The sequence below is a fragment of the Chelmon rostratus genome, chromosome 15, assembly GCF_017976325.1.
Source record: "Chelmon rostratus isolate fCheRos1 chromosome 15, fCheRos1.pri, whole genome shotgun sequence".
NCBI classification, from domain to species: Eukaryota; Metazoa; Chordata; class Actinopteri; order Chaetodontiformes; family Chaetodontidae; genus Chelmon; species Chelmon rostratus.
The window spans coordinates 8,982,470-9,007,484 of NC_055672.1; the positions used below are offsets into that span (position 1 = coordinate 8,982,470).

The window sequence follows — 25,015 nt, forward strand, 5'->3', positions numbered from 1 at the left end:
CTCTTTTCCTCTCTCTCTCTCTCTCTCTCCCTCCACCACCACCTTCACTACCTCGGTTCCCGAGAGAAGATTGATTGGCTAATCTAGCTGTTTACCCACAATGCCTAGAAGTGCCGAGGAGGAGAGGGCAGCGTAGACAACATGAAGACACAGCCAAGAGACAGTTGAGGTATTTGAAAATGGAGCTGAGTGGGCAAATGTCAAAACGATGAGAGAATGGGGAAATGGAAGATAGGCTTAGTTTTCTTTTAATTTAAATGGAGTAACTGCAGGATATCTCTTTGTGTGTGTGTGTAAATCTATAACTCTAAAGACAGTTTATGGGAAATTAAATATGGGTATTGGCTATTTTAGGAAAATAAAAGAGCCATTTTTATAGTAAAATAATTGTTCTTACATTTATTCAGATGTCACATTTCAAATAAAATTATGCTCGTTTGAAGTTTTATTAGATTCTGGCAAATATGAAATTGCAATATATTAGTTGTCTTGAGTATTTAAAGATCTCATCTGCTTTTCTAAATTTGCCAATGGGTAGTTAAAGCACTGGTTTTTAGTGTGCATTTTGGGGCTTTTCAGTACCTTCTGATGCCTTGCAGGACGGCACTGGTGTAATTTTAGTTTTTCCCATTGCCTTAAATGTTAATGAAATATTCAAACCCAGCTGTATTTGTTACAGTTAACGGCTTTCTGTAGTGCTGCAGGTTTGTTTTAGCCACCAGAAGTAAGTTTTTTAAACTCATCTCCAAAAATCCATTAAATCGGGCCAGCGCACATATATTGCTGCCTTCACTAACGTTATCCGTCATTTTTCCTGACATTACTTTAAGGCCAAAATAATCTTCATTGCGGCTGAATCCAAAGAAGCTCTATTTTCCTAAAAGATAGTCGCATGCATTCTGCCTTCACCTCTCTTTTGTCTCTTCTCTGCCACCAGCAGTATCAGTGCGCAGTAATGGAAAAAGTGAAAAGAGCTCCATTAAGTTTGATAATTAGCTGCGTGATAAAGTTCGGGAAAAACTACAATGCGCGTGTTGAACAGCCTGATGTGTTACAGGGGTGAAGGCAGCAGTTTGTGTGGAAGCTGTGGCACTGCAGTAGAGCAGACGGAACTGCTGGCTGTGGGAAATACTGGAGGGATTAAAATAAAATAATGATTTTAAATTTCACTGGTTGTATGAAAATAAAATCACACTTATACGAAAGTTGGAAGGTGCTGACAGATATTACTCTAGCTTTGTAAATCATGATTTTGCTGCTTGACAAACAACACAGGGACCTAAAAACACAGTTCTACTTCAATGCATTTTACTAACAAAGTTGTCCTGTGTAAAACCAGTAGGGGAAATTATTGTGCACATGGTTTTGTGCTTTTAAAGCGACTCAGGCCTTGACCACATACACATATGGATATTTAGTCCATACTGTCTGTATGACTTGTTTTACGGGATATTTCTGTTCATAAGAGAATGCAAAAAAAAAAAGAAAAGGATTAAAATGCTCAAACAAGCATGTCGGACCTGTAGGTGGCGTTAAAGTCTACATCAACAATACTTCAAATACCGCAGAAGAAGTTTCTTACTTTGCGTACTGAGCTGATTTTATGTACAATGTAAATCACCCAGTAGTGGGCCATCGCCATGACAACGATGCTTGTGTTCACAAATTGAGGTGATGACATCCTTGTCTCTCAAATACTCTGTTTTACACGTACACATGGATACACAGAAAATGTGTGTGTGTAAGATCTGTACTTCAGGAGGCATTTAATAAAAGTCTTGTTTTGGTGACCTGAAACTGTGATTGTGTGTAAACGCAAAGGAAAATGTTCATTTTGTATACTTTGTGTATTCATGGGGTCAAGGCCTAAAATACTATAGCAATAGTTTAGAGTATAAGTATATAAAGTTGTAGAAGCGCTGGTACTTCAAAGCTGAGCCTGATAGACCCCTTGCTCTTTCATCCAGTAAATACAGTATGTTACATCCTGTCCTGTAAATGTGTAACATCGCCAAAACAATCAATGTGTTATAAAACAGATGGGACTTTTTTTGTTTATTTTGGTCCAAAACAAATAAAATAAATTAAGGTCAGGACAAAATGATGGTTTCATATATTATTCTGCACATTTTGTGATTTAATTACCATGTTAAAAGATTGTGTCAGGACACTGTGGCTATGATCAAAAAAAGCTTCCATTTATGTGATGTTTCCTCTTCTTTGGCAATCATACTTCCAGTTGGAGGGGTGGACCACCAGTGTGGGTTTTTTTTGGCCACCTTCACTGCATACTAGGTCATTTGAACATCTTTTAATCTGACTAACCCCTGACATGAACGCAGACAGAGGCGAGTGGACAGGGCGAGGGTCACGTAAAAGCTGTCCAGGCAGCAAAAGGATAAAAGTTTGAGTCCTGTTTTGTTATATTACTGTATGAATAATAGAAAATGTAACCTCAGCATCTCCACCCATAGTGTTGATGCCAAAGTGTGGAGAAAACCTCTGATTGTGGTTGAAACTATATTCTGGCTCACAGTTGTTCTCGTTCTCCTCCATATTCTTGTCTTTCGCCCTCTCTGCCTTCTCTCTGGAGTGTTGGCTAAGTGGATGTTGTGTCTGCAGCATGTATTAGTGCTGTCATCCGGTGGGCGTGCACATGTGTTTGCGTGTGCACGAGACCGCCTGTCTGGTTCGGCACTGCTACCTTGGCAGCAGCTTTTGGGGAAGTGTGTGTGTGTGTGTGTGTGTGTGTGTGTGTGTGTGTGTGTGTGTGTGTGTGTGTGTGTGTGTGTGTGTGTGTGTGTGTGTGTGTGTGTGTGTGTGTGTGTGTGTGTGTGTGTGTGTGTGCCAGTTTAGAGGGCCAGCTGGGCTTTCAGAGATTGTGCGTGTGTGTGCATTGACGGTGAGAGTAGCAGCCGTATCCTGTTGCTCCAGAGCGAAACACACTGTTTTGACTGGGCTGATAAATTAGCTAGATCACCACAGTCAGCTATTTTTTTTTTCCCTCCCGTCTCTACACTCTCACTCTCTTCCATCCTCACTCCTTCACCTCCTCCCCCTCCTCCTCCTCCCTCTTTCTCTCCCTCTCTCTGTGCGCTAAGGACAGCAGGTCAAGGAGACAGTGATGAGGTACATATCAGTGTGAACCAGAATGTAGATTAGTACCCTCTCCAGGCAGGGACTCACATAAATACAGACACACACACACACTGATACATTCGCCTCCTCTTCCTACCTCTCCCCTCTCTCCATCCAGTGTTTATGTCTCTGTCTTTATCCCTGTGAAAGGTATCAGGCGGAGGTCAATAATGTGTTGAGCACTATTGATCTGTCCGGTAGGTCCTATGGGTGAGAGAGACAGAGAGAGAGAGAGAGAGGGAGAAGGAAATGGAGAGGGAGGGGTCAATGCTATTCTGTATCGCCCATCTACATACCGTACTGTACCAGCCAATCAGATCATTAGTCTTTTGTTCTGATAGATTATTCATCAGCATCATACTAAGTAGAAAAAGCAAGCACAACATGGTGTCCTCACAGGGAGCCACAGAGAGAGAGGTGAATGTAATTTATTACACTGTACTTTAGGTTAACTCTGTTAAAGCTGAATGTTTACAGTAGGGGTCAAAGGTTGTGGCTTTTTGTTGCATGTCTGCAGCCTTTTTTTTGCCTGATGTGACATCTAAACCTGCTTCCCACAGACCAAACCAGATAACCCTCCTTGAAAGTAGCCTGATACCATCAACCAACTGATGCCTGCCTCTGTGTTAGTAACACAATGTTCAACTTCATTATTTCTGCAACTAATGATTATTTTTAGTAGTTAATCTGCTTCTTTTTTTTTTTTTACTTTTTTTGATTAATCTTTTGCTGTATAACATGTCAGAAAACAGTGAAAAATGCCCATCGTGAATTTCCAGCCCAGGGTTACATCTTCAGGTGATGCTTGTTTTGTTTGACCGACAGTCCCAAACCCAAAGAGAGTCTGTAAAAGTAGCTATTTTTTACAAAAAAAAATGCTATTTTATTTTAGAATTTTTTTAGTAAACCACTTTGGAATAAGAAGAGTTGTAAAGCAGTGTTTGAACTTAAGCTTTAGTGTTAACTTTGATAATATTACGTTTATTCTAAGTTTTTTAAGTTAGCGTGAAGAGCCTCATAATTCATGGATATAGAGCCAATTAAATCTGAGCTGGTTGAGGTTTTTGGGTTCATAGCTTTTATAGTTTTTCTTGATATAGTGAACCAGTCTGTTGATCCTTATATATAATTTTAAAGAGCCTGACAATGTTATATTACACTGTAAAAAATGCTTAAGTTTGCAGTTCTCCATCCAAAACCGCTGAAGCCACAATGATAAGTTACAGTTCAGGTCTCGAGTCAAGATGCTGTATTATTGATAGACAGGTAGCATAAAAACGTACCTAATATTATTTTTGTGCAGATGCCGCACCGGGATGCTTTGACGCCGTGTTTGTGTAGTGCTGCCGAGGAAGGCCATTAAAATATCGTTCACAGTTTAAACTGTGTAAATATTCCCAGACATTTGAAAATGTGTCCCGTGGGTTTTGTTGAACTTTGAGCCAGCTTCAATGAAAGAAACTTATTCTTCTCCTTCCTGCTGCATGTCAGCCATTAAAGCCCTTTTAAGTCGTGCTTCCTTTACACACTGATTCATTTGCAGACTTTCTTTTCCATACATTCAGCCTGAAAATGAATAATTCAACTCGACTACAAAAAGCCATGTTCATTATATCAGCTAATTAGTGCAGCACTAATGTCTGCTGTGGATTGAATTGTCTTCCTCTTTCTTTGCATAAAGGTGCGCTCTCGTTGTCCCCGTACCTGTGTGTTCTGTCTGCATCAGCAGTCATTGTTTACCTGCGCCAATGTCAACAAGACAAATTCCTGTAGATTTACTTTCGTGGTGAATCGAGTTATTCTGATTCACGGAGGCAGTCTTGTCACTAGGTTTCCTGACAGTCTGCCACTTCTGAGCGTCGGAGTTGAAATGGGAAGGTAGATATAGGCGGTACTGTGGGCGCCACCACAAAAACTAAAAAAGCACTGTTGGATCCTTTCGTATTTCCCCAGGCCAGTTGGTTTTAATAAAGACCGTCTGCATACTAAATCTACCTTTGCTGGTGGCAACTGTATGCTCCCTCTCACTGCTTTTAGTTTGCATGCAATTCCAATCGGCAAATTGTGGCACGCACAAGCAGATAATAGATCATTAATAGTCGATAATAGTAATGCAACCAGGTGATTGATTGTGAACACAAATCTCCTTTTAGCATTTTCTTTTTTCCCCTCCTTTTCATCGTTTTTCCTCTTCTGCCTCACTCTTCTATCTTCTCACTCTCTCCACTATCTCATTCTTGTGCCTTCTTTCTCTCTCCCGCATCTTCTTATTCTCTCTCTCTCTGCGCTCCTGGAGCGGGGGATGCCAGGGGGACAGAGTGCAGATAGGACCTGTCTCCATAGCAACAGCTTCTGCAAGCTGCTGACACCCTACTGGGGGGGGGGGGCGGCTGAGGGGGGCTTAGGGGAGGAGAGGTTGTGATGGGGAGGAATAGTACAGGGGTAGGGGCACAGGGAAGGTGTTTGTGTGTTTGCGTGTGTGTGTGCCAATGCTGGGAAAATAAGTGAAGGGGGTCACGGAGAGGAGAAAAGATGGAGAGAAAAGTGTGCAGAAGAAGAGAAGTGAGGGAGATGGATGAGAGGGAGGGAGGATGGAGGAGGAGAAAAAAGAGGCAGCCGACCCTGCTTCTTCCCTAGGGACTCAGTGGCCTGCTCATGTTCACTAGCAGAATTAGCATAAAGATGGGGGGATGTGTGTGTGTGTGTGTGTGTGTGTGTGTGTGTGTGTGTGTGTGTGTGTGTGTGTGTGTGTGTGTGTGTGTGTGTGTGTGTGTGTGTGTGTGTTTTCTTTTCAGTTATTATGTGTGCTGGTTTCTGATGGGAGAAGAAGGGCAGCGAGTGTATTTGTGTACATGCGTGTAATTGCTAGTATGCGTTGTTGTCCAAGCACACAGTATGTGTCACATGGATGTAGTGTGTTTGTTAGGTGTGCGTGCTGGTGGAACGGTAGGTGTGTGTGTGAGAGTGACTCCCTCCCCTGGGTCTTAAACCCCCTCCCTGTTCTGGTCCTGTAGCCTGCGGTTCCCTCCTGTCTGCCTCTCTGTACTGAAGGGCTGCACTTTATGAGCCTGTGATGCAACTCTGTGTCTGTGTGTGTGTGTTTGTCTGTTTGCGCGTTCATGTGTTTGCGTGCATGTGTGTGTGTTTGTTCCGGCGTGCTTATGTAAGCACTCTGAACACGCGTCTCCATCTATGTGTGTTGACAAGAATACAGTTATATCATATTTAACTCCCGGGCTGAATCATTCACCCCCTCTCCTCTATCCTGGATTCTACTTTTAGTTTTTCCATATTGTTTAACTGATGTAAAGGAGATGGGAAACAGTAGCATTAGTTGTTAGATATTGTGGGTTAAGTAAAGGCTAGTAAAAGCTAACCAGTTGCTCTCATCAGGTTGAAGAATTACAGTCCTGACCTCAAACTAGGGATGTCCCGATTATGTTTTTTTTTTTTTTTTTTGGCCTGATCTGAGTCCTCGTAATATCAGATATATTACATTATATTAGCTTTAAATTCTGCCCCCTTGTTTCTGAAGAGCTACTTCCAAATACTGGTGGTCCTGTTTCAAAAGTGTAAATTTAATAACGTGTAACTGGAAGATTGCAACGTATCACTCAGTTGAATTTGTGGAAACTCGGTCCATTCACAGTTCTTCAGACTGATGCTTCTTTTACCTCAGCCAGCTTTTATTTTTAACTGCCATCAAGTTACTCACAGATTTAACAAAAAGTAGCAACAGCTGATACGACCACCGGCAACATTTGTCTTTTTAACCACTGAAAGTGACCATTAGCACCAGCTAGCAATCTCCTTTTTCAGTCGATACAATCTATTAAAATATGCACAGATTTGGCCAGATTCAGATAGGCAGGCTCGGGATAATCCCTGCTTCAAAAAGCATCTACCACTCCTTAATTTTAAAGTTTGCATGTACTTTGAATACATTTGAGATTATGCAATCGACTAATGCTACTGTTGCGTTTTATGAAATCAAAGTAAAAATTTTATGTTTTCAAAGGATGTGGAAAAACAAATAGAAAATCTAAAAATTGTGTCGTCATGATGTAAAACATTTTATTCACTTGGACAATGCTGTAAATGAGACAGTGAGTGGTTCGCTGTAGCGAAGCAGAAGTGAAGAAGCGTTGAAGTTGTTCCTTGCCTTTAGTTATCTTTTGCATTCCAGCCTTCTTAACACAGCCTCCAGTACTGCTTTGTTGGTAAAAAACACTACAGACTCATCTTTTTTGCTGATGACTTGTTGCTATATTTTTAAGTAGTATAAATATTTCATTATATGTAGGATTAGAATATAAGAATTTTGCATATGAAGATATGAAGGAAGTAAGTATTTTGAAAAATGTAAATATACCCATTATAACATACATGTGTGTATTTTCTGGACAGAATCATAAAAATCAAAAATATATCTTATAAACTGACCTACGCAGGAGAAAAAACAACATTAATGCTGAGCTCAGTATTTGTAAATAGATAAGTAATCCATAGTGAAAGCACCTAAATGATACAGGTTAAACTTTTGAAACTCCCAAACCATAACGAGCCATTCGTAAACATGTTTTCTATATAATGTGGAAATTTTATCTGTGTAAACATGAGACACAAAGATTATACCGTGCTGTTCGTGGTTTTTTTTTTTAAATATAACACTTCAGTCGTCTGTTTCTATGAAACACTTCTTATTCTTTTGCAGTACAATACAACACCACCTGCAGCCTCCAAAATGACCATGAATTTGAATGTGCCTCTGACACTTTGAGGACAAAATGCACTTAAGAAAACTATGATTTTTGTGTGTCTGTGGTTTTGATTGCAGTGTTCTGAACTGGACCTTCCAAAGAGTCAGTTGTATGTTACCGCATTCCAACAATCCATGCAGCTGTGCCGCTGTTACATTGATTTAAACACAAGAGACTAAATGGGAGTCCTGTGGAAACATGACATGTTAGAGGTTACACTTCTGCTGTTCATTATAACCAAATAATCAAACACACTGATGAACTGTGGTTTTCATACGAGATAAACCATAATAGATACTAAAACATACTCATATGAATCATTGCATACCTTGTAGATGAATAAGTTGTGCAGCCTTCAAGTCAGTAAAGAAGATCTCAATACACAGCAGTGTGTATATGATGGTGCAGATCAGGACTGCAGCAGTCTGCTCTCTGTACAGCTCTGAATCAATGTCTCTCCCAGAGACCTGACTCTGAGACTCTGAGCATAAGTATAACATTTTGGTGGAATTTCTCCTTGAAACTTTCTCTTCTGTCTTAGTTCAGAGAAAGAGATGAGGTGTCTTCTCTCTCTCTCTCTACCACAGAGACGAGGGAACAGTTTAAAGTTTGTAATAGAGGACACTTTTCTGAATTAACTATTAAACTTTAGATTGGGGGGGGGGCATGAGTTTGCTGTGATTGCAGGTGCAGACACTGCCCCCTGTAGTAATTTGGTGGGCAGTGCATCATGTGCATAAATATTCCTGTAGAGCAGTCAGAGGCACACACACTGACACATACACACAAAACACCACGCTTAATCTCAATGCTTGTGTGTTTCAGAGCGCAGCGGCAGCGCCCAGCCCAGTGATGGGCAACATGCCCCCGAACGACGCCATGCCAGGTGGTCCCATGCCCCCAGGCTTCTTCCAGGTATGACTTAGCCCCTCTGTCGCTGTCCTGCTCACTCCTCCATCTCTCCATCTCCTACAGAAACACCCTGACCTGTCTCTCTACCATTCATCCATCTCTGACTCCTCAAAAACAAATCAACGACATTTTAGGCAATATTTGCATATTCTTTGAACTCCGTCTCCAGCACCGGGGGACTGCCTTTCTTTAATTCAGTCATGTTTTAAAGGTGTTTTAAAGAAGACCGAGGCATTTAGAATTTGCCTACCTACCGATAACCACTTAACTCTTCAATTAAAACACCAAAAACACCAAAATTAGAGTAAGCATTTCTCTTCCTCTCATGAAAACAGCTCTTTAGTTGAGAAGCAGAACATTTCAGACTAATTAATAGAGCCAGACTGTTATCAGCAGGCCAGTATTATTGACTGATATTATTAAAGATGTATCAGTATTGGCGTTAATGTTGGCACGCTGGGCAGAAGCTGCAATAAAAGTTTTATCTGCAGCATGTTTATGAATATTTGTCTTGAAATTCCATTCAGGTTAATAAGAGCTTTGATTTTTGACTCATATTTATTGTTACTGCTGTTATTACGATGCTACTATACTTACATTTTATATCATCTTTATCCTTTTGCCATTGCCCTGTGAAAACCACGTATTTCTAAACGTTTTCATGAAAAACAGCTTTGATTAAACAGCTTTGTGGCAATGCGTTTTTTGGCTAATCATCATCTTAAATGGCTTATTTAGCCTAAGATTGAGCGTTTTCTAAACCTACAGTTTATTTCTAAAGATTTTGAGATTTTTACTAAATTTGGAAATACAAAAAGTTAAGCAGAAAATCACAAAATGTTATTTTATATGTATATGTAAAACAAAAAAACTCAGTCATATCATCAGGTTTTGATGATTTTCAAGTACAGAGATCAGTCTTAAAAGTCCAGTATCAATCATCAGGTTGTAGTAATTAAGTCCTTCACTCTGAAATCTCAATCGAGTTTGATCAGGTGAAGCCACGATTCCAACTCTCCCACTTATTTTTTTCTTTCTTCCCACATTTTTCCGAACATCGTTTATCCCACTCTTGATATTTACGCCCACCGGAGCCTCTGATGTTGATTCATCTGTGGCTCACTCTCGCTGGGCTGCTGTTCGACCGATTTGTGATTCAGCCATCCCGTATTCATCCTCTCTCCACTCCTCCATCTCCGTCTCTGTCTCTGACCTGTCCCGGCTCTGTGAAGGGAAAGGTTTTAGTGTGGGAGATGGCTGTCTGAAGAGTGAATAGAACGAGACACACAAACGCGCACAGATACATATACAAACACACGCGGGCATACGTGCACACGATCACAAACAAACACACACATCCTCCGTGAGGCGGTGGTGTGATGGACAGCACTGGCATTTGGCAGGAGGCACGATAAGGTGGTGGAGAAGAGTGGGAGAGAAAAGGCGAGTGACACGTTGGATGGAGGGAAGGATGGAGAGAGATGAAGTGGGGTGAGAGGAAGAGGAGAGGGAAATGTGAAAGATCAGTGCCACCAGGATTTGTGGCCCGGTGTTTGTTTCTGTGGCTACCTACCACTCCATTGTTTGCTTGCTGAGAACGAGGCAATGTGTTGAGAGGGTGGGGGTGGGGGGTTGGGGGGATTAGTGAGAGTACGACTGTGAATAAGCAAGGGGAAGGATGGGGGAGAGAGGGTGAGGAGAGACGCATGGAAGTGCTATTTATAACATTGGTGGGGGAGTGAGATTGGGTGAGTGTGTGTGTGTGTGTTGCATTCAAGGGGCCTTATTGTAATGGGAAGGTTTGGTTGTTGCTGAAAATATGGTTTGTGCTCATAGTTGGCTAATCTTTTTTATTTAGTCTTTTCAACACTAGTCCTGTCATGATGATGAGTTTCAGACCTGATACCTGAACAACACCTTTCTGGATGTTTGTTATGCAAAACAAGGCCACATGTTTTAATGTTGTTGAAACACAAGCAGCCGTACAACTTTTGATGTAATGGTCTAAAATTTGCTAAAATTAAATTTAAATCAAGAACAGATCTGATCAGAGAAAAAGATCAAGCCTGCAACTGCAATGATTGTTTACATTATCAATAAACCTACATATATTTTGTCTATAAAATGTCAGATAATAATAAATCCCCATGACAGTTTCCCTGAGGCCAAGGTGATCACGTCTCATTTTGTCTGACGAAAAGCTCAAAAAAATCCAAAAACTATCATCCAGCCCACCAAATTGGCAATTTCTCACAATTAAAAGCTGCAACCAGTTGTCGGTTTCATTTTCTGTCCATCAGCTAATCAATTAATTGTTTCAGCTCTAATCAAGGTCCCAAACAAATTTGGGATGCTCTAATTCGCCAAGTCAGTATCAGGGCAGACTCTGACCTTAATAAGTGGACCAGGTCAGACACGATTGATCCACATTAAAAACAGTTTCTTTGACTATTCTCTCATCAGAAAGTTTTGCCTTGATCATATTACTTTTTAAAATAACCCTGTTGTTAGCCCCACAGTCAATCGACTGGTCACTATTTTGATAATTGATTAATTGTGTGAGTCAGTTTTTAAGCAAAAATGCCAAATATTTGATGATTTCAGCTTCTCAGATATGAGTATTTGCTGCTTTTCTTCGTCAATAGTAAGCTGAATGAATGAATATCTTTGTATTTTGACCTCGGACTCTGGGGAGTTCTGATGGACATTTTTTCTATTTTCTGACATTTTATGGACCAAACCAATAGTAGATTATTAGAGAAAATGATCATGAAAATAATCAGTAATTAGTTGCCGCTGTAGATATTTAATGCCAATTTGCGGTAATTAACTGTTTTTAATACTTAGTGCTATGGACACCCATCATTACCAGACATTCAGTATCCAGCCATACTATTATTTAAATGGCTATACATGTATGTGTTGTGGATGATTGAGCTTTCGTGCATTGGTTCGTACTTCTTATGACTTTTTTATTGAAGCCTTTTGAGACTAACTGATAAATTTCTATGTAGTTTCACCATCAGAACTAGACACATGCTTGTTTTGGTGTGTGCACCCCCATACTTGCCCAGCAATCCATGCCTAGGAGGGATACACAGAGAAAGATACTGTCACATAATGAGTTATTTATTAGGGGTCGTTAACCCCTCTTCTTGGGGTGAAATGTCAGCAGGAACATAGCAGTGTGTTGGTGAAGCTGGGAGGTTTCTCTCGTTGTGTCCGGGGGTACGTTGTCTTACAGAAACAGGCTTACAAAAAAGCAGGAAACACTCCCAACTTCCACTCGTTTTTGTCTGTGTCATCTTTGTGGTTTGAAGTTGCCACTTGTGCCTGTCCTGCTGCTGCCTGTCCTGTTGCAGTGAGCCTTTGGCAACACTGCCCCCATGTGGTTGAGAGGGAAACTACATGTAGTCCTCTCACCTGAGGGACCCCAAGAATCATCTCTGTCAGTGTAGCCACACATGTTGAGGCCATCCAGCAAAATAATTATGCTTAATAGTGATTTCTGTTGGCTTGTTTTGGACCCAGAGGCAAATCGAAACTGTTTCCTGTTGAGTTTTGGCTTTTAATTGTGTTTTTTTTTAAGGAGTTCATCCTCTAACTGCAGACTTTAAAGAATCTGGCCAAAATGTCCAGCTTTATCCACCATCCCCTTGCTGCTCTTCTTCCTCCTCAACCTAAAGACTCCCGGCTGACTCCCCCTTTTCTCGTCCTCCCCTTTCGTATGATTTTGATCCGGGTAATTCCTCCAGGTGTAACCCCCCCCCCCTTTGGCCCCTCCCCTCTCTGATATCGCTCTTCTTTCTTAAAGGGACCACCCGGCTCTCAGCAGTCCCCCCACGCACAGCCCCCCCCACACAACCCCAGCAACCCCATGATGGGACCCCATGGCCAGGTAAGATGCAAACACTTTCTCTCAAACACCCCTCTCTCTTTCATTCCCTCTAAATCCCTCCCCACCCCCCCTCGCCCACACACACCCTCTTTTTTTCTTTCCATTCACCACTCGCACACTTTCTTCTCCTCCTCCTACCCTCGAGCCCCGTTAGCTCTAGTTTTTGCTCTGGCTAACTCGTAGATGTCATCCCCCTCCAGCCTGCAACTCCTTTTATTAAAGCCGAGAATCCAGATGCAGCAGGGCCTGCTCCTCACCAAGGCCCAGAGTCGGCTGTCCCCGTGTGGGATGAATAATTCACTCCTTGCCCCACCCCCGGAGCAGCTTGTGGGGGGTTGCACACTTATCTGCTCCTCCACTCTTAACACACACACACACACGCACACTCCCCTCCACTCTGCTTACATGTTCTTGCACCTTATAAATAAAACACGGGACAGGCACTATGGACACGTCACATATATGTACAAAACACATGGTACACGTATGTACAGCCACTCAGCACTCATATAGGATGTTCAGAGTTTTAAGATACCCAAGCTGCCAACTAGATAACAGAGTCCTCAATGTTTTGAGCCTTAAAAAACTTTCATTCTCACTCAGCGTGTGTTTCAACACTTATCCAGAACAGTAGCTACAGATGACACTGCGGAGGTAAAGCTAGCCTTTGCCCATTAACTGCGGCAGCCCGGCTCTTCATTCTTGTGGTTTCTGGTTTCCGTCTTGTGTGCGAGAGAGTGTGGACATGCTTCCTCTAAGGTTTTGGACGGTGTTGTTGGCCTGAGGTGTCTCTAACAACGCCAGGCAGACCACAGGCCGAATCAGCTTACACCACAGTGAGAGCAGGCAGGGTGTGCAGGGAAGCTGTGTGAGCGCTGTCTTTACACACACATTAACCTGCGCACACACACACACACACACACACACACACAAATCCACGCTTTGAGTGTGCGTATAAGCAGGCATTGTTAAAATTCATTAAACGCAGACTCTGGCTGCAGTGTGTTTTTTCATGTTTCCAGGCGGATGTGTTGATGAATTTGCAGTCTTTCAGTGTCATCCTCCATTCTCCGACCACACCGTGTCCATCTGTGTGTCCTCAGTGCTTCCCCTGTTTGAGTGCTCTTGGATTTATCAATAATGAAAATGTCGTTTTCTCTGTGTCCCTCTTTCCCCCCCTGTTTTCCCTTATTCCTCCATTTCTACTCCACAGCCTTTCATGTCACCACGGTATCCAGGTGGACCGCGCCCCTCACTCCGAATGCCAAATCAGGTACTTGAGCTGCTTCATGGCATTTCTTACCCATTTTTATTGTAGTAACTTTTATTGTAACCCATGTTTTATTGTAGTAACTGACAGATCGAAGCTTCAACATTCAAATGCCGCACAGCTTTTTTAATTTGTTTTTGCATGTATTCAAGCTGTTTAAAGCCGATATTTCTGCACAGTTGCAGCTAAAGATTAGGCTACACTGATATTAATATTATCATCCACCTCATATCATCCAATCTCCAATAACTTCAGAGCGTTGTAAAGTACAAAAGTCAAAATTTAGTGCAAAAAAAATAAATTGATGTTATAATTTCCAAATTTCACAACGCGTTTTTATCTCAGGTAATTGAATGCTTCAAGTCATATTTGTCGCTGCAGCACCGTAAATTACATTAACACAACCGCAATAACAAAAAATCTCTTTCAGCTCTAACGGGAAATTAATCGCAACAAAAAAATAATTACTATGCACCTGCATTCGCTCTATCAAGACGTCAACACTTTCCTACCAATAATCCTAACCAATAAGAAACATTTTAAACAGGTCGGAAACATTTTAAATCGAACTCACTTATTTCAACTAATCACTGTATTCAAACTTTTTTTGATTTTTTTTGTTTTATTTGTTAGTTTGATGACGTTGTGAAATATGGCGACATTCAAAGCTTCATTCAAAAACATCAATGGAAGCTCAAAATGACACTCAGCACAGTGCTAGTTTTTTGACGAGTCGGGGGATCTCTGTTGCCGAGAGCGAGTTTTAATCCGTCTCCATGTCTGGTCTCCTCTCAGCCTCCGGGCGGAATCCCTGGATCTCAGCCTCTCCTGCCAAACAGTCTGGACCCGACAAGACCGCAAGGTAAGACTGGGACAGCTCTCGTCATCTAAATCCTGATGAAATGTGTCCAGTCTGTATAGCAGATGATGTGTCTATGATAGATGATGACTCAAGGGCTGTAAGTAATGACTTTTTTCATTATTGATTAATCTATCAAGTAATTTTTGAGCTAAACAATTACTTTTTTTGTCTATAAGATGCCAGAAAATAACAGGGAGTCAGCGGGTAAAAGCACTGATGTCAGGCCTTAGAAGTCTTTCAGTTAAATAACATTTTTTCTGCTGCTTATCCAAGTCCAGGTTCTGTTTAATGAGTGATTTATATTTGTAATCATTGTTGTATGCAGCAGGAAAATACTGACAATAATATGAAATAAAATAACTGTTAATCGATCCACGCACTTCGTGAATTACTCACGGCCTCATTGTGATTTGATCCTTTTCATGCCTTGGCCAGTTTGAATGTGAAACAGGTATTAAATTGCATTCTGTGTGGTGTTAAAAATTAATTAAAAAGTCTCGCATTTAACTTGAACACTGCAAAAACCTTGAATAGGCATAAAGGCCCATCACAGGTTCCCAGAGCACAAGAGGTGGCCTTCCAAATTCACTGTGTGAACAAAAAAACCTCAAAGAGCTTCACTTTATAAGGAGAAGAGATAAAGAAAAGGTGCACATCCTCAAATTGGAGAAGCTTTAACGTACAAGTATTTTTCAGTTTTGTTTGATGCATTATATTAAACGGATACTGTAAGTCTTTGATTAATTTCCTCTCAGCTGACAAATCAATTAATGAACATCATCAGGGAAGAAACTCCACCCAAAAAACGTTTAAACAAATTCAGTATGAGTGGTCAGTGACGCACACAGCGGTCAGTGTGTCTGGCTCAGGAAGGGGGTCCGTGGTGGTTTTAGCCGCAGATTACAGCTTCAGGGGCCCAGAGGGTTAAAACTAATGAGATTAGGTCGAGGAGTTGTCTGCGGCAGCTCTTAACTCCTGACTTTAAGAGAGGAGCCATATGTGGATTTACATCAGTGTGTGACTCTGTGGGTCTGATCTTACAGGACATCCTAACATGGGTGGACCAATGAGGATGAACCCTCCTCGAGGAATGGCCATGGGCCCACAGGTATGACACACACACACACTCACACACACACTTGCATCACTTTGATATGTTCCTGTGAGGTATATATGACTCTCCGTCGAGCCCTCACAGGCTAAAATTGTATATTTTCTTGAATCAACATTTGGCCGTAACCCTCAGCAGAACAGCTCAGGCTTGTTTGTTGTTTGTTTGAGGTCGTCACAGCTGCTCTCATCTGATCTCAGTCTGGTGATGTATGTGTGACACTTGTGGGAATTTATCTCTCAGAAATGAGGCACTAAAAGGCCAGATCCGAGACAGTTCAAAGAATCCCAGAAATCGAGGAAAACAAGAATATTGTTGAGGAAAAAATAAGCACCAGAACTTACTCTCATGTTGGTGTGTGTGTGTTGGCCAGCCTAAGCAAATCATTAAGCATTACATTCTGAGTTTCTACAGTGAATAAAAGACAATAGTTAATATTGCTGATGCCCACAACACACATTTATTTAACCAAGGGGACAGACATTTCAATTACCAGAGTAAAACATAATTGACTGTGTGCACTAGCTTTAGCCCGTGGTGCAGTGAAAGCTCTGTTGGGCCGTCGTCTGTCTCTGTTCTCTTAGTGCCCTTTTGGAGCAGGGCCAGCGTTGTTGTGAGGTTCATACAATGGTACTTAGAGTAGCTGCCAACAGAGAAAAGCAGGCAGGTGAGCGTCACATAGTGCCTGGTGGGTAATGCAGTTTATTTAGGGCCATTATGAAAAGAAAAAGTCACAGTACACCAAAGACTAAAAAGTATCAGTGAGGACCAGCCCGCTTCCAGCTCTGGTTGAGAATCAATAATAATGTCTTGTTTCGTGTTCTTAGAATGTTTTCAACATTTTGTCTTATAGAATTATGGAGGTATGAGACCTCCTCCCAACTCCATGGGCGGCCCCATGCCAGGGATGAACATGTAAGTTAAGATGTCTCATCTGTCTTGTGAAATGCAACCTTGATTTTAAAATGAGTTTGGACTCTGTGTAAAATGTTTGTAAAACCAGACTTCAAAAGAACTGATTACTGACAACAGTTTTACAAAGTGTTCCATGTGGTAACATCCTTCATACAATAGTGTTGAACCTCGCACCATCCTCGCTTGTGAATGACTGAGCCTTTCCAGGATGCTCCTTTCATACCAATCATGATCCTATCACCTGTTACCAATCAACCTGTTTACCTGTGGAATGATCCAAACAGTGTTTTTGGAGCGTTCCACAACTTTCCCAGTGTTTTATTGCTCCTGTCCCAACTCATTTGAAACATGTTGCTGCATCAAATTCAGAATCAGCAGATATTTACAAAAGTCAGTGAAGCTGATGAGGTGAAACATTGAATATTTTGTCTTTGTACTGTTTTTAATTCCAATAAAGGATTAGCAAATTATCATATTCTGTTTTATTCATGTTTTACACAGCGTCCCATTTTTTTCGGAATCAGGGTTGTATAGTGGCTCTTTATCAGCGTCTCTGTGCAGGTTAAACCTTGTTGTTGCTGTATCTGAGTTTTATATGTTTCCTTTCTCTTCCCACCATTCTCATCTGTCCCTGTTTGTCATTTCTCTTTCTTCTCTTCATTCTTCTCTCTCGTCTTTCTTTCTCTCTTTCTTTGCCTCAGGGGTCCCGGAGGAAGAGGGCCTTGGCCAGGACCTAATGCTAACTCTGTGAGTCAGAAACCCTTGACCTTTACACATGACCACATGTAGGTGGTGAGCAAGGAAAGAGGAAACAGAGAACAGTCGGCAGAACACAAACATGATGATGTTAAGCTTCTTGCAGCTGCTCAGAGAGGTGTTGATGTAGCTCTGTAGAAATGTCTGTCAGTTTTATTGAGGGATACGTTTACAGGACATTTAAAGGAAACTTACTATAGAATTGAAACACCCCCCGCTGGAGTCTGAACAGTCATAAGCTACGTATGGATTTTATCGGATAGTACAGCGTTCCTCTTATTTTGTTCACCTTGCATAGACTCACATGCAGCATCCTCTGACCCTCAGATCTGATAATCTTCTTCCTCTTTCCCCCTGCAGATAGCCTACTCCTCCTCATCTCCAGGGAACTACGTGGTGAGTTAGAATCAACACCGCAGCGCCTCTCCTTTTCATTCTTCTTCTTCATGTTCTGATGAGCGTAATGTTAATGTCTCTGCTGTCGATTGCTCCCCAGGGTCCTCCAGGCGGAGGGGGTCCACCTGGAACTCCCATCATGCCCAGCCCAGGTGGTGCGTCACCTAACTATGTCCCCGGCACTAACGCTTGCGTCAGCAATAGATGTCTCTCCCATCTTTCCTCACTTAACAAGCATGAAAGTGTCCCCTCACCAACCAAACACTATTAGTTTGACTGTTCTCATTGTCACATTTTTATTTCAGTAAGTTTTAAGTTTGATAAAATCATTATTAGTGATTCTCTCTAATATTATGTAACTTATGTTCTTCCTTAGATTCGACTAACTCCAGTGAAAACATCTATACAATGATGAATCCTATCGGACCGGGAGGCAACAGACCCAACGTGAGTCTCTGGCATGATTTCAGTTCACATCAACTAAAAGCCCTGTGATGTTATTCTAAAGGTTTAACTTTCCAGGCTTGTAACAGTTTCAAATACTGCAGATTGATTCTGGGTTTGAATTATGGATGTTGTTGTAATGATTAAAATTACACAACCTTACCCACAAAAATGAATCCAGCTCAAACAGGGTTTATAACCACATCACTGGGCACCAGTACAACTCAGCATTAGAGAAACATAATGCCGCCACGCTGAGCTCAATAAGAATCGACTGGAAACGAACCAGGAAGAATGAATTAAATAATCTCTGCCCCTTCACCCCCCGAGCTGAAAAGGCCACAAAGAGGTCAAATGTGAGAAATAATGCTACAGTCATTTCAAAGGCTTGCTCCATGTCTTTTTGCCAGTTCCCTATGGGACCTGGGCCTGACGGGCCGATGGGGGCGATGGGAGCGATGGAGCCACACCACATGAACGGATCACTAGGTGGGTTTAAACACGGTGAATTGGGTTTTTGCCTTGGTGTGTCAGTGCAGGAACGTGCAATCATTTGTAGTGGGTGGTTTAAAAGTCACTGATTGACTCCATCTTATTCTTGTGCAACTAAGACGGTGCTTTGTTTTGAATTGAGCTCACCTTAAAAAGTAATTGAGCTATTTCTCTCCTTTCCCGTCCTCAGGGTCTGGGGATATGGACGGGTTGCCAAAGGTGAGTAAAAATCCAATTTTCAATAAACTCCTCTTGTTTGCTGAGTTTTTCTTGTAAATAAAAACATTTATTTAGAATCTTTACTTTCTATCCTTTAATGATGCTGCTCAATAAGAAGCAGTCTCAGCAGGTTTTGTTTGTTTGCCCTCTCTTCCCGCAGAGCTCCCCTAATAACATGGGGGGCATGAACAACCCTCCTGGAACGCCGAGAGATGACGGCGAAATGGGCGGAAACTTCTTGAACCCATTCCAAAGCGAAAGTGTAAGTAGAGCGAGTGAATTACATCTCACGTCCCTTAACAGTTACCCTTGACTTCCTGACATGAACCAGTGGAAGAATGCAAGCAGAGGGTTCGCATGACTTTTCCAGCATTGATCTCAGACTATTGATAATGTTTGGGTACAGTTTGTGTCTTGTCCCTTGTTTTTAGCTGCATTGGTCAGTATGACACATTATTTGAGTACTTTTAAACTGACACTTGCTTCCTGGAGGCTACTTTGTTTTTCAGGTATTACATAGATGCTCATAGAAGTGCAGCTGTTAAAAAGCTGTTTGAAGTCGAGGTCTTCACAGATCTGCTGTACCTCGTTTGTCGCAAACCTGTAGAGCACCTAGCCAAACCCTGCAAGGTGAATTTAAGAAGACCTGTCAGACCCTGTCTGAATAGAGTGGTGCAGGAATGAGTCCTGAACCCTGAAACCCTTATCAGTGTTGCACTTTCGGTTCCTTCGTCAGTGATTTTGTGAAAAGGTTTTTGGTTGGATGCCTGAAATAAGTTCTGTGATTAACACAAGCTTAAGAGAGAAGTCCGTAAATACCCCACTCATGGGTTTGAGGCTTTGACTTGTCTTAAAAAGGCGGTTGCTAACAATAAATGAGACTACGGAGGTCACCAGGGACAATAAACATCATCACGGCGAACTCAGAAACTCAAATACTCGCTAGTTCACAGCCTCGTTATGTTTATACTCGCCTAACGTTAGCTTTTTACTTCTGGTAATTGCATTTCCGCTTCAAAAACACGAAAAGTGGGATTCATTTGTTGAGATTGTCATGCTGAACATAACCACAGAGCTTTTTTCCCGCAATAATTTAAAATCCAATGGAAAAATCCTGTTGGATTCTTGTCGAGGGAAACGGGGCGATGCTTACTTTCAGTTTGGCCTTCAACAATTCTTCATCCCTGCAGCACTCTGTTGCTCAGGCAGGCTCACATAGAGCGTGACCACTAACTCGACCAGCACCAGCAATTAACCAGCACCCACTGTCAAGAACAGCCATTTTTCCTGCACCTCCATACTCACATAATACACCCAAATAGACGAATAGCATTTCAGCCCGATTCAACGCGATTTCCAGGTCAGCTCTCTGTTACCAGAACCGAACAGGCCTGTGAAGACCTCCAGTTTGAAGTGCAGCACTCTTACTTAAAAACAAACAAGTGCAGCACTCTTACTTAAAAACACAGAGTCTTTACACTCTTATTATTTGGGACACAGCACTATAAATTTGAAATGCAAAGCATGCCTCGTTGTTCCTGAAGCGCAGAACGCCGTGTTCATTATACAAAATCATAATAAAAACAGGGCTGTGGAGAATATCTGATGTTCTGCTTGCATTGAAGCCGCTTACTAATCATTTAGAAATTCATTGCATACCCTCTGTATCAGTGATTGGGAGATAGACGCAAATGCCAAATCTTGTTTATTTGTTGTATCTAAAGACAAATACAAGGGGAACTGGGGGATTTGAATTGTTCAGCCGAAGAACAAAGTAGTTGCTGAAGTCAATATCAGTCTAGTTTTGTGTTGCACAACAGGTGGAGGGGGGCCACTGTTCCTTGCATTGTGTAACGATTGTGACAGTCTCTTACCCTCGGCCTGGAGAGCCACGGGGTGCACAGGAATTAAAGTCAAGCCCTAATACCCCGATTCAACCAATCAGCAGCAGGGCTGGGAATCATTGGACATAATTTAAGATTAGAGCCAGTATTAGTCAGTGTGGATGCTAATACCAAGTTTAAATGTTAAATAAAAGCAGCTGTACAATCTTTACTCATTTAGTCTAAATTCACGGTTTGAACGCAAATATCAGATTTAAAAATAAGCCACATTTTTGTACTTTTTTGACAGCTTCTGTGCTATTCCCACCTGTACCATAAAAGTAGTGAGGTTGAACACCCAGCCCTAATCAACAGAAACATGGCTGAATGATTGCTGTATTGATTGCTTGAGTCAGGTGTATTAAAGCCTGTCTGGATCCTGAAGTCTGTGCTTCCTCTAGCTTTGCAGGGCTGGGTTTGAGCGCCCTCTGGTGTTTGAATGTTGTCAGTGACATATCCACTCATCTGTGCCCTCCTCCCCCTTCCCCCTCTCTCTCTTTTCAGTATTCACCCAACATGACGATGAGTGTGTGATTTTATTTTTTCCTTTTTTTTGTATTTTGTTTATTTTTCCCTCTTATTTTTGTACCCCTGCACCTGATTTTTTATTTTTTTTTGTCTTCAATTCGATCCTTACTTCACCTTGGATTGGACCTCCTCCCCTCCTCACACACACCCTCTGCCCCCTACCCCCCCAAAAAAATGGGATCCGCTGTCTCCCCCTCACCCCTTCTATGGCCACACAGCCTTCTGGGACAGCCCTTGAGCATGCTGGGACTCTAATTAAGACGGGCCCACCTGGAGCATGCAAGATGGCCGCCGGTCTGAATAGGAAGCAGTCACAGAGCAACAGGAAGAGCCTCCTCTCTGACTCCGGCCCCGGCCTCCCTGGCTTCCTGTCAGGTTCTAGACAATGAGCGAGGGAAGGAGGACAAACAGAGAGAGGGACAGGAGACTGGGAAACACAGCCCTCCCCTGAGGACACACTGTTGGGTCTTTTAGCAGCAGCCTGCGAGCTTCTCCACCACGACTCTGGACTTTTTCAACACTTTCTATCGTCACTTTTTTGTTGTTGTTCCTCCCGATGGATTCAGTTGAGGGTCGGACGAAACGACCCCCTTCCCCCCCCTCCACCACATTGTTCCCTCTGTGTGTACATTTTTAACAGAGGTGTTGTGATGATCGGTGATTTTTTTTTTTCTTGTGTATGTATTGTATCATTGCTATTTTTTATTATTGTATTATTGTTATTAATGATATTGTTATGATTTTAAGATTAGGTTTTAATTTCTGTTGTTTCTAAGGGCACATTATTACGATGAAGACAGCGTATGTGCACACAAATGATTAAGTATTTGCTGTGTAGCATGTGGCTCGGTGTGAGCACACTGCCCCCTGCAGGTAAGACTTTATCCATCACGGTACTGATTGGCCCTTTTTTTTTCTTTTTTTTTTTTGGAAATCTTTCTCACAGATTTAGCAAAGTTTTCAACTTCTCGCTCAATAATCCAAACCAGAAGAAGAAGCGGCTCCTGTTTTTAGTAGCTTCCATGCAGTGGAATGCACGGCTCTATTTATTTATGTACTTTAAATTTGTCTTATGAATCATTGTTACTTTTTTTTTTAAGTGTTATCCCTGTTTTTTCGCTAACTGCAGAACTAGTAGCAACTGTGTAAATATGAAGATCCAGTCAGCAGCGTCTCCTCTTCTCCGTCTGACACCATTAGACCCTCCATCCGAGCCCCGAAGGTGCTTTAAGGTGTCGACTGTTGTGACCCCCACTCACCCTGCTTCCACTGCTGCTGCCCACTTAGGTTACGGCTCACTCTCAGCATGTTCGCAGGCTGCGTTACGTCTCTGCTGACCTGTCCTCAGCAGGGATTGTTCTTGTTTGCTGATGAGTCCTCAACACACTGTGATGTATGTCTGCGCTTTATGGAAATTTGCTTTTACCCAGCAGTCAGTTTAGCTCGCAGACATTTTTATTTTCATACATGCTCCCTGTGCACGGTCGCGTCTGGTGAAAGGACTTCTGGCTCTCTGCTGATCGGATCCCTGGTGTTTTTATGTCGGAGCAAAGCAGGTCAGGAAGCGGCGAAGCGTTGCTCTGTTGGCTGTAGCGAGTGGCCTCCCTCCCGTTGCTCATCTTGAAGAAGAAAACCTCCGTCCTTTTCCCCTTTTCTCCCCTTTCCAACGGGCCAGCATTGACACACAGTCACTCGCACCCCCTCTGATTTTTTTTTTGTACAACTCTCTCCATCTCCTTGATTTTGATTTTTTTTTTTTGTAAATACTGTAAAATGCATTTTGATATCATTGACATGTTTTGATATTTTCAAATCACAACAGCAGTTGATCAGAAACATGCTGATTCGGGGCAACTGTGTGTATTTGTTCAGATGGCGTGTCTTTTACTCAGAAATGATATGAATGATGAGAAACAGAAACTGGAGCTGCTATAGACTATTATGCTATTTCTTCTCATCACAGGCGAACGTGGGGCTTTACTGTGCATCAGAGCTGTAGCGTCAGGGCGTCTGAGAGCGGACGAGGGAGGGAAATTTTTAAAAAGTGTTTGAACCTTTTCGCTGACTCACCGTCACGCACATTTCCTGGAGAAACCTTAAACGTGATTCTTGTCCGGGCGCCTCCCTCCTCTGCCGCTGTTCTTGGAAAATTTCAAGCGAGGTGGCCAAAAAAGCGGGCATGTTTTTCACCGCTTTTGGCGGGGAATTTGCGAGAACAGAGCAGAACGCGGCCAGTTTTTCAGAATAAAACTCGCCTCCGACGCACTGCATTTCAGCTTCCACCCTCTCGACACACACCGAAAGCAGGGCACACAGGACACTGTCTCTCAACCCAACACACCAGGGACCAGAGAACAGACTTTGCTATGAAGGATTTTGTTTTTTTAATCTATTTAAAATGGGGCGGGGGAAATGTTTTTGGGAAAGAGAAAAAAAATAGCGGACAGATTTGTTCTTATTGCTGAGAGGAGGTAGAGAGAGTGCGGGAACAGGCGTTTCCTCCCCTGTACTTTGAAATACTGTTGTATAAAATGCAGTCGAACTTCTCTCTATCTTTCTGTCCTGTAAGTAAAGCCGTCACGACGTTGATCATTTCTGTATTTCTATTGTGCTGATGTATAATACTGTAACATTCAGGGGTTAGGGAGGGTTAAGAGAGGATTTTTTTTCGTTGAGGGGAGTAAAGATTTTTCTTTTCAGTTCCTCATTTTTCCTCTTGATGACAAAGCAGTATTGAATATGAGGCAGTCGTTGCTTTGTATCTCATCTTAGGGTAGTTTCTGATCCTAAATGTCTCGTGTAGTAAAATAAGAGGTTCCTTCTTCGTATGTTTCTTTATATTGTAAAGTTTCTTTAGACGAAAAAATGTTGCTTATTGGAAAAAAGGTGGGAAAACTGCATTGATAATAAATGTAATTTTTTTGGGGTTTTTTTTGGTTTTGTTTTAATTTTCATCAAGTTGTCAGTCGTTTTTGCCTGTGTCCCCCTTGTTGTAGATACATATTAAAAACAAATAAAATGACTTCACTCCTTTTGCCATGAACACGCACTTCTTTCGATTATGATACGTTTAGGATTTACTTCCATAAAACATTCAGTTAAAGTTTTTCTGTAGCTTCACTGATAATGTGATGAGGATAAAAAGAATTGATTCCTCATTACATTACCACATCCAATCTGCTGTCTGTAGCTTTTTGGATTGGATATAATATGCATTTTTTTTATTTTGACCCAATAAATTATTATACGAAAAATCAATGTATAATATCTGCCGTGCATCTGCCACACTGAAATATTTTCAGTCTCCCCTTTATTATCAATAAATCTGATTGATTTTCCTGACTAATCCAGCTATCATTTGGTAAATAATAATAGATTGTCAGACAAAAGCTAAATAAACTTCTACTGGGTGTTTTCCTAAATTAGTTAAA

At 41.8% G+C, this 25,015-nt stretch overlaps 1 protein-coding gene across 2 annotated transcripts in view; it reads left to right on the forward strand.

The window, feature by feature from the left end:
* Positions 1 to 24,616, forward strand: part of zgc:110158 (uncharacterized protein LOC553590 homolog) — a 42,104-nt gene extending 17,488 nt beyond the window's left edge. The window contains exons 5-18 of one of the 2 annotated variants that reach the window (XM_041953497.1): positions 8,724 to 8,813; positions 12,625 to 12,708; positions 13,922 to 13,981; positions 14,774 to 14,840; positions 15,884 to 15,948; positions 16,805 to 16,866; positions 17,568 to 17,613; positions 17,983 to 18,018; positions 18,119 to 18,173; positions 18,395 to 18,465; positions 18,873 to 18,951; positions 19,145 to 19,173; positions 19,334 to 19,435; positions 21,561 to 24,616. In XM_041953497.1, coding sequence (XP_041809431.1) covers positions 8,724 to 8,813; positions 12,625 to 12,708; positions 13,922 to 13,981; positions 14,774 to 14,840; positions 15,884 to 15,948; positions 16,805 to 16,866; positions 17,568 to 17,613; positions 17,983 to 18,018; positions 18,119 to 18,173; positions 18,395 to 18,465; positions 18,873 to 18,951; positions 19,145 to 19,173; positions 19,334 to 19,435; positions 21,561 to 21,590 — 876 coding nt within the window. In that variant the 3' untranslated portion in view covers positions 21,591 to 24,616. The remainder of the gene's footprint in view (positions 1 to 8,723; positions 8,814 to 12,624; positions 12,709 to 13,921; positions 13,982 to 14,773; positions 14,841 to 15,883; positions 15,949 to 16,804; positions 16,867 to 17,567; positions 17,614 to 17,982; positions 18,019 to 18,118; positions 18,174 to 18,394; positions 18,466 to 18,872; positions 18,952 to 19,144; positions 19,174 to 19,333; positions 19,436 to 21,560) is intronic. The other variant, XM_041953498.1, reaches the window with a different exon arrangement.
* Positions 24,617 to 25,015: the final 399 nt, after the last annotated feature.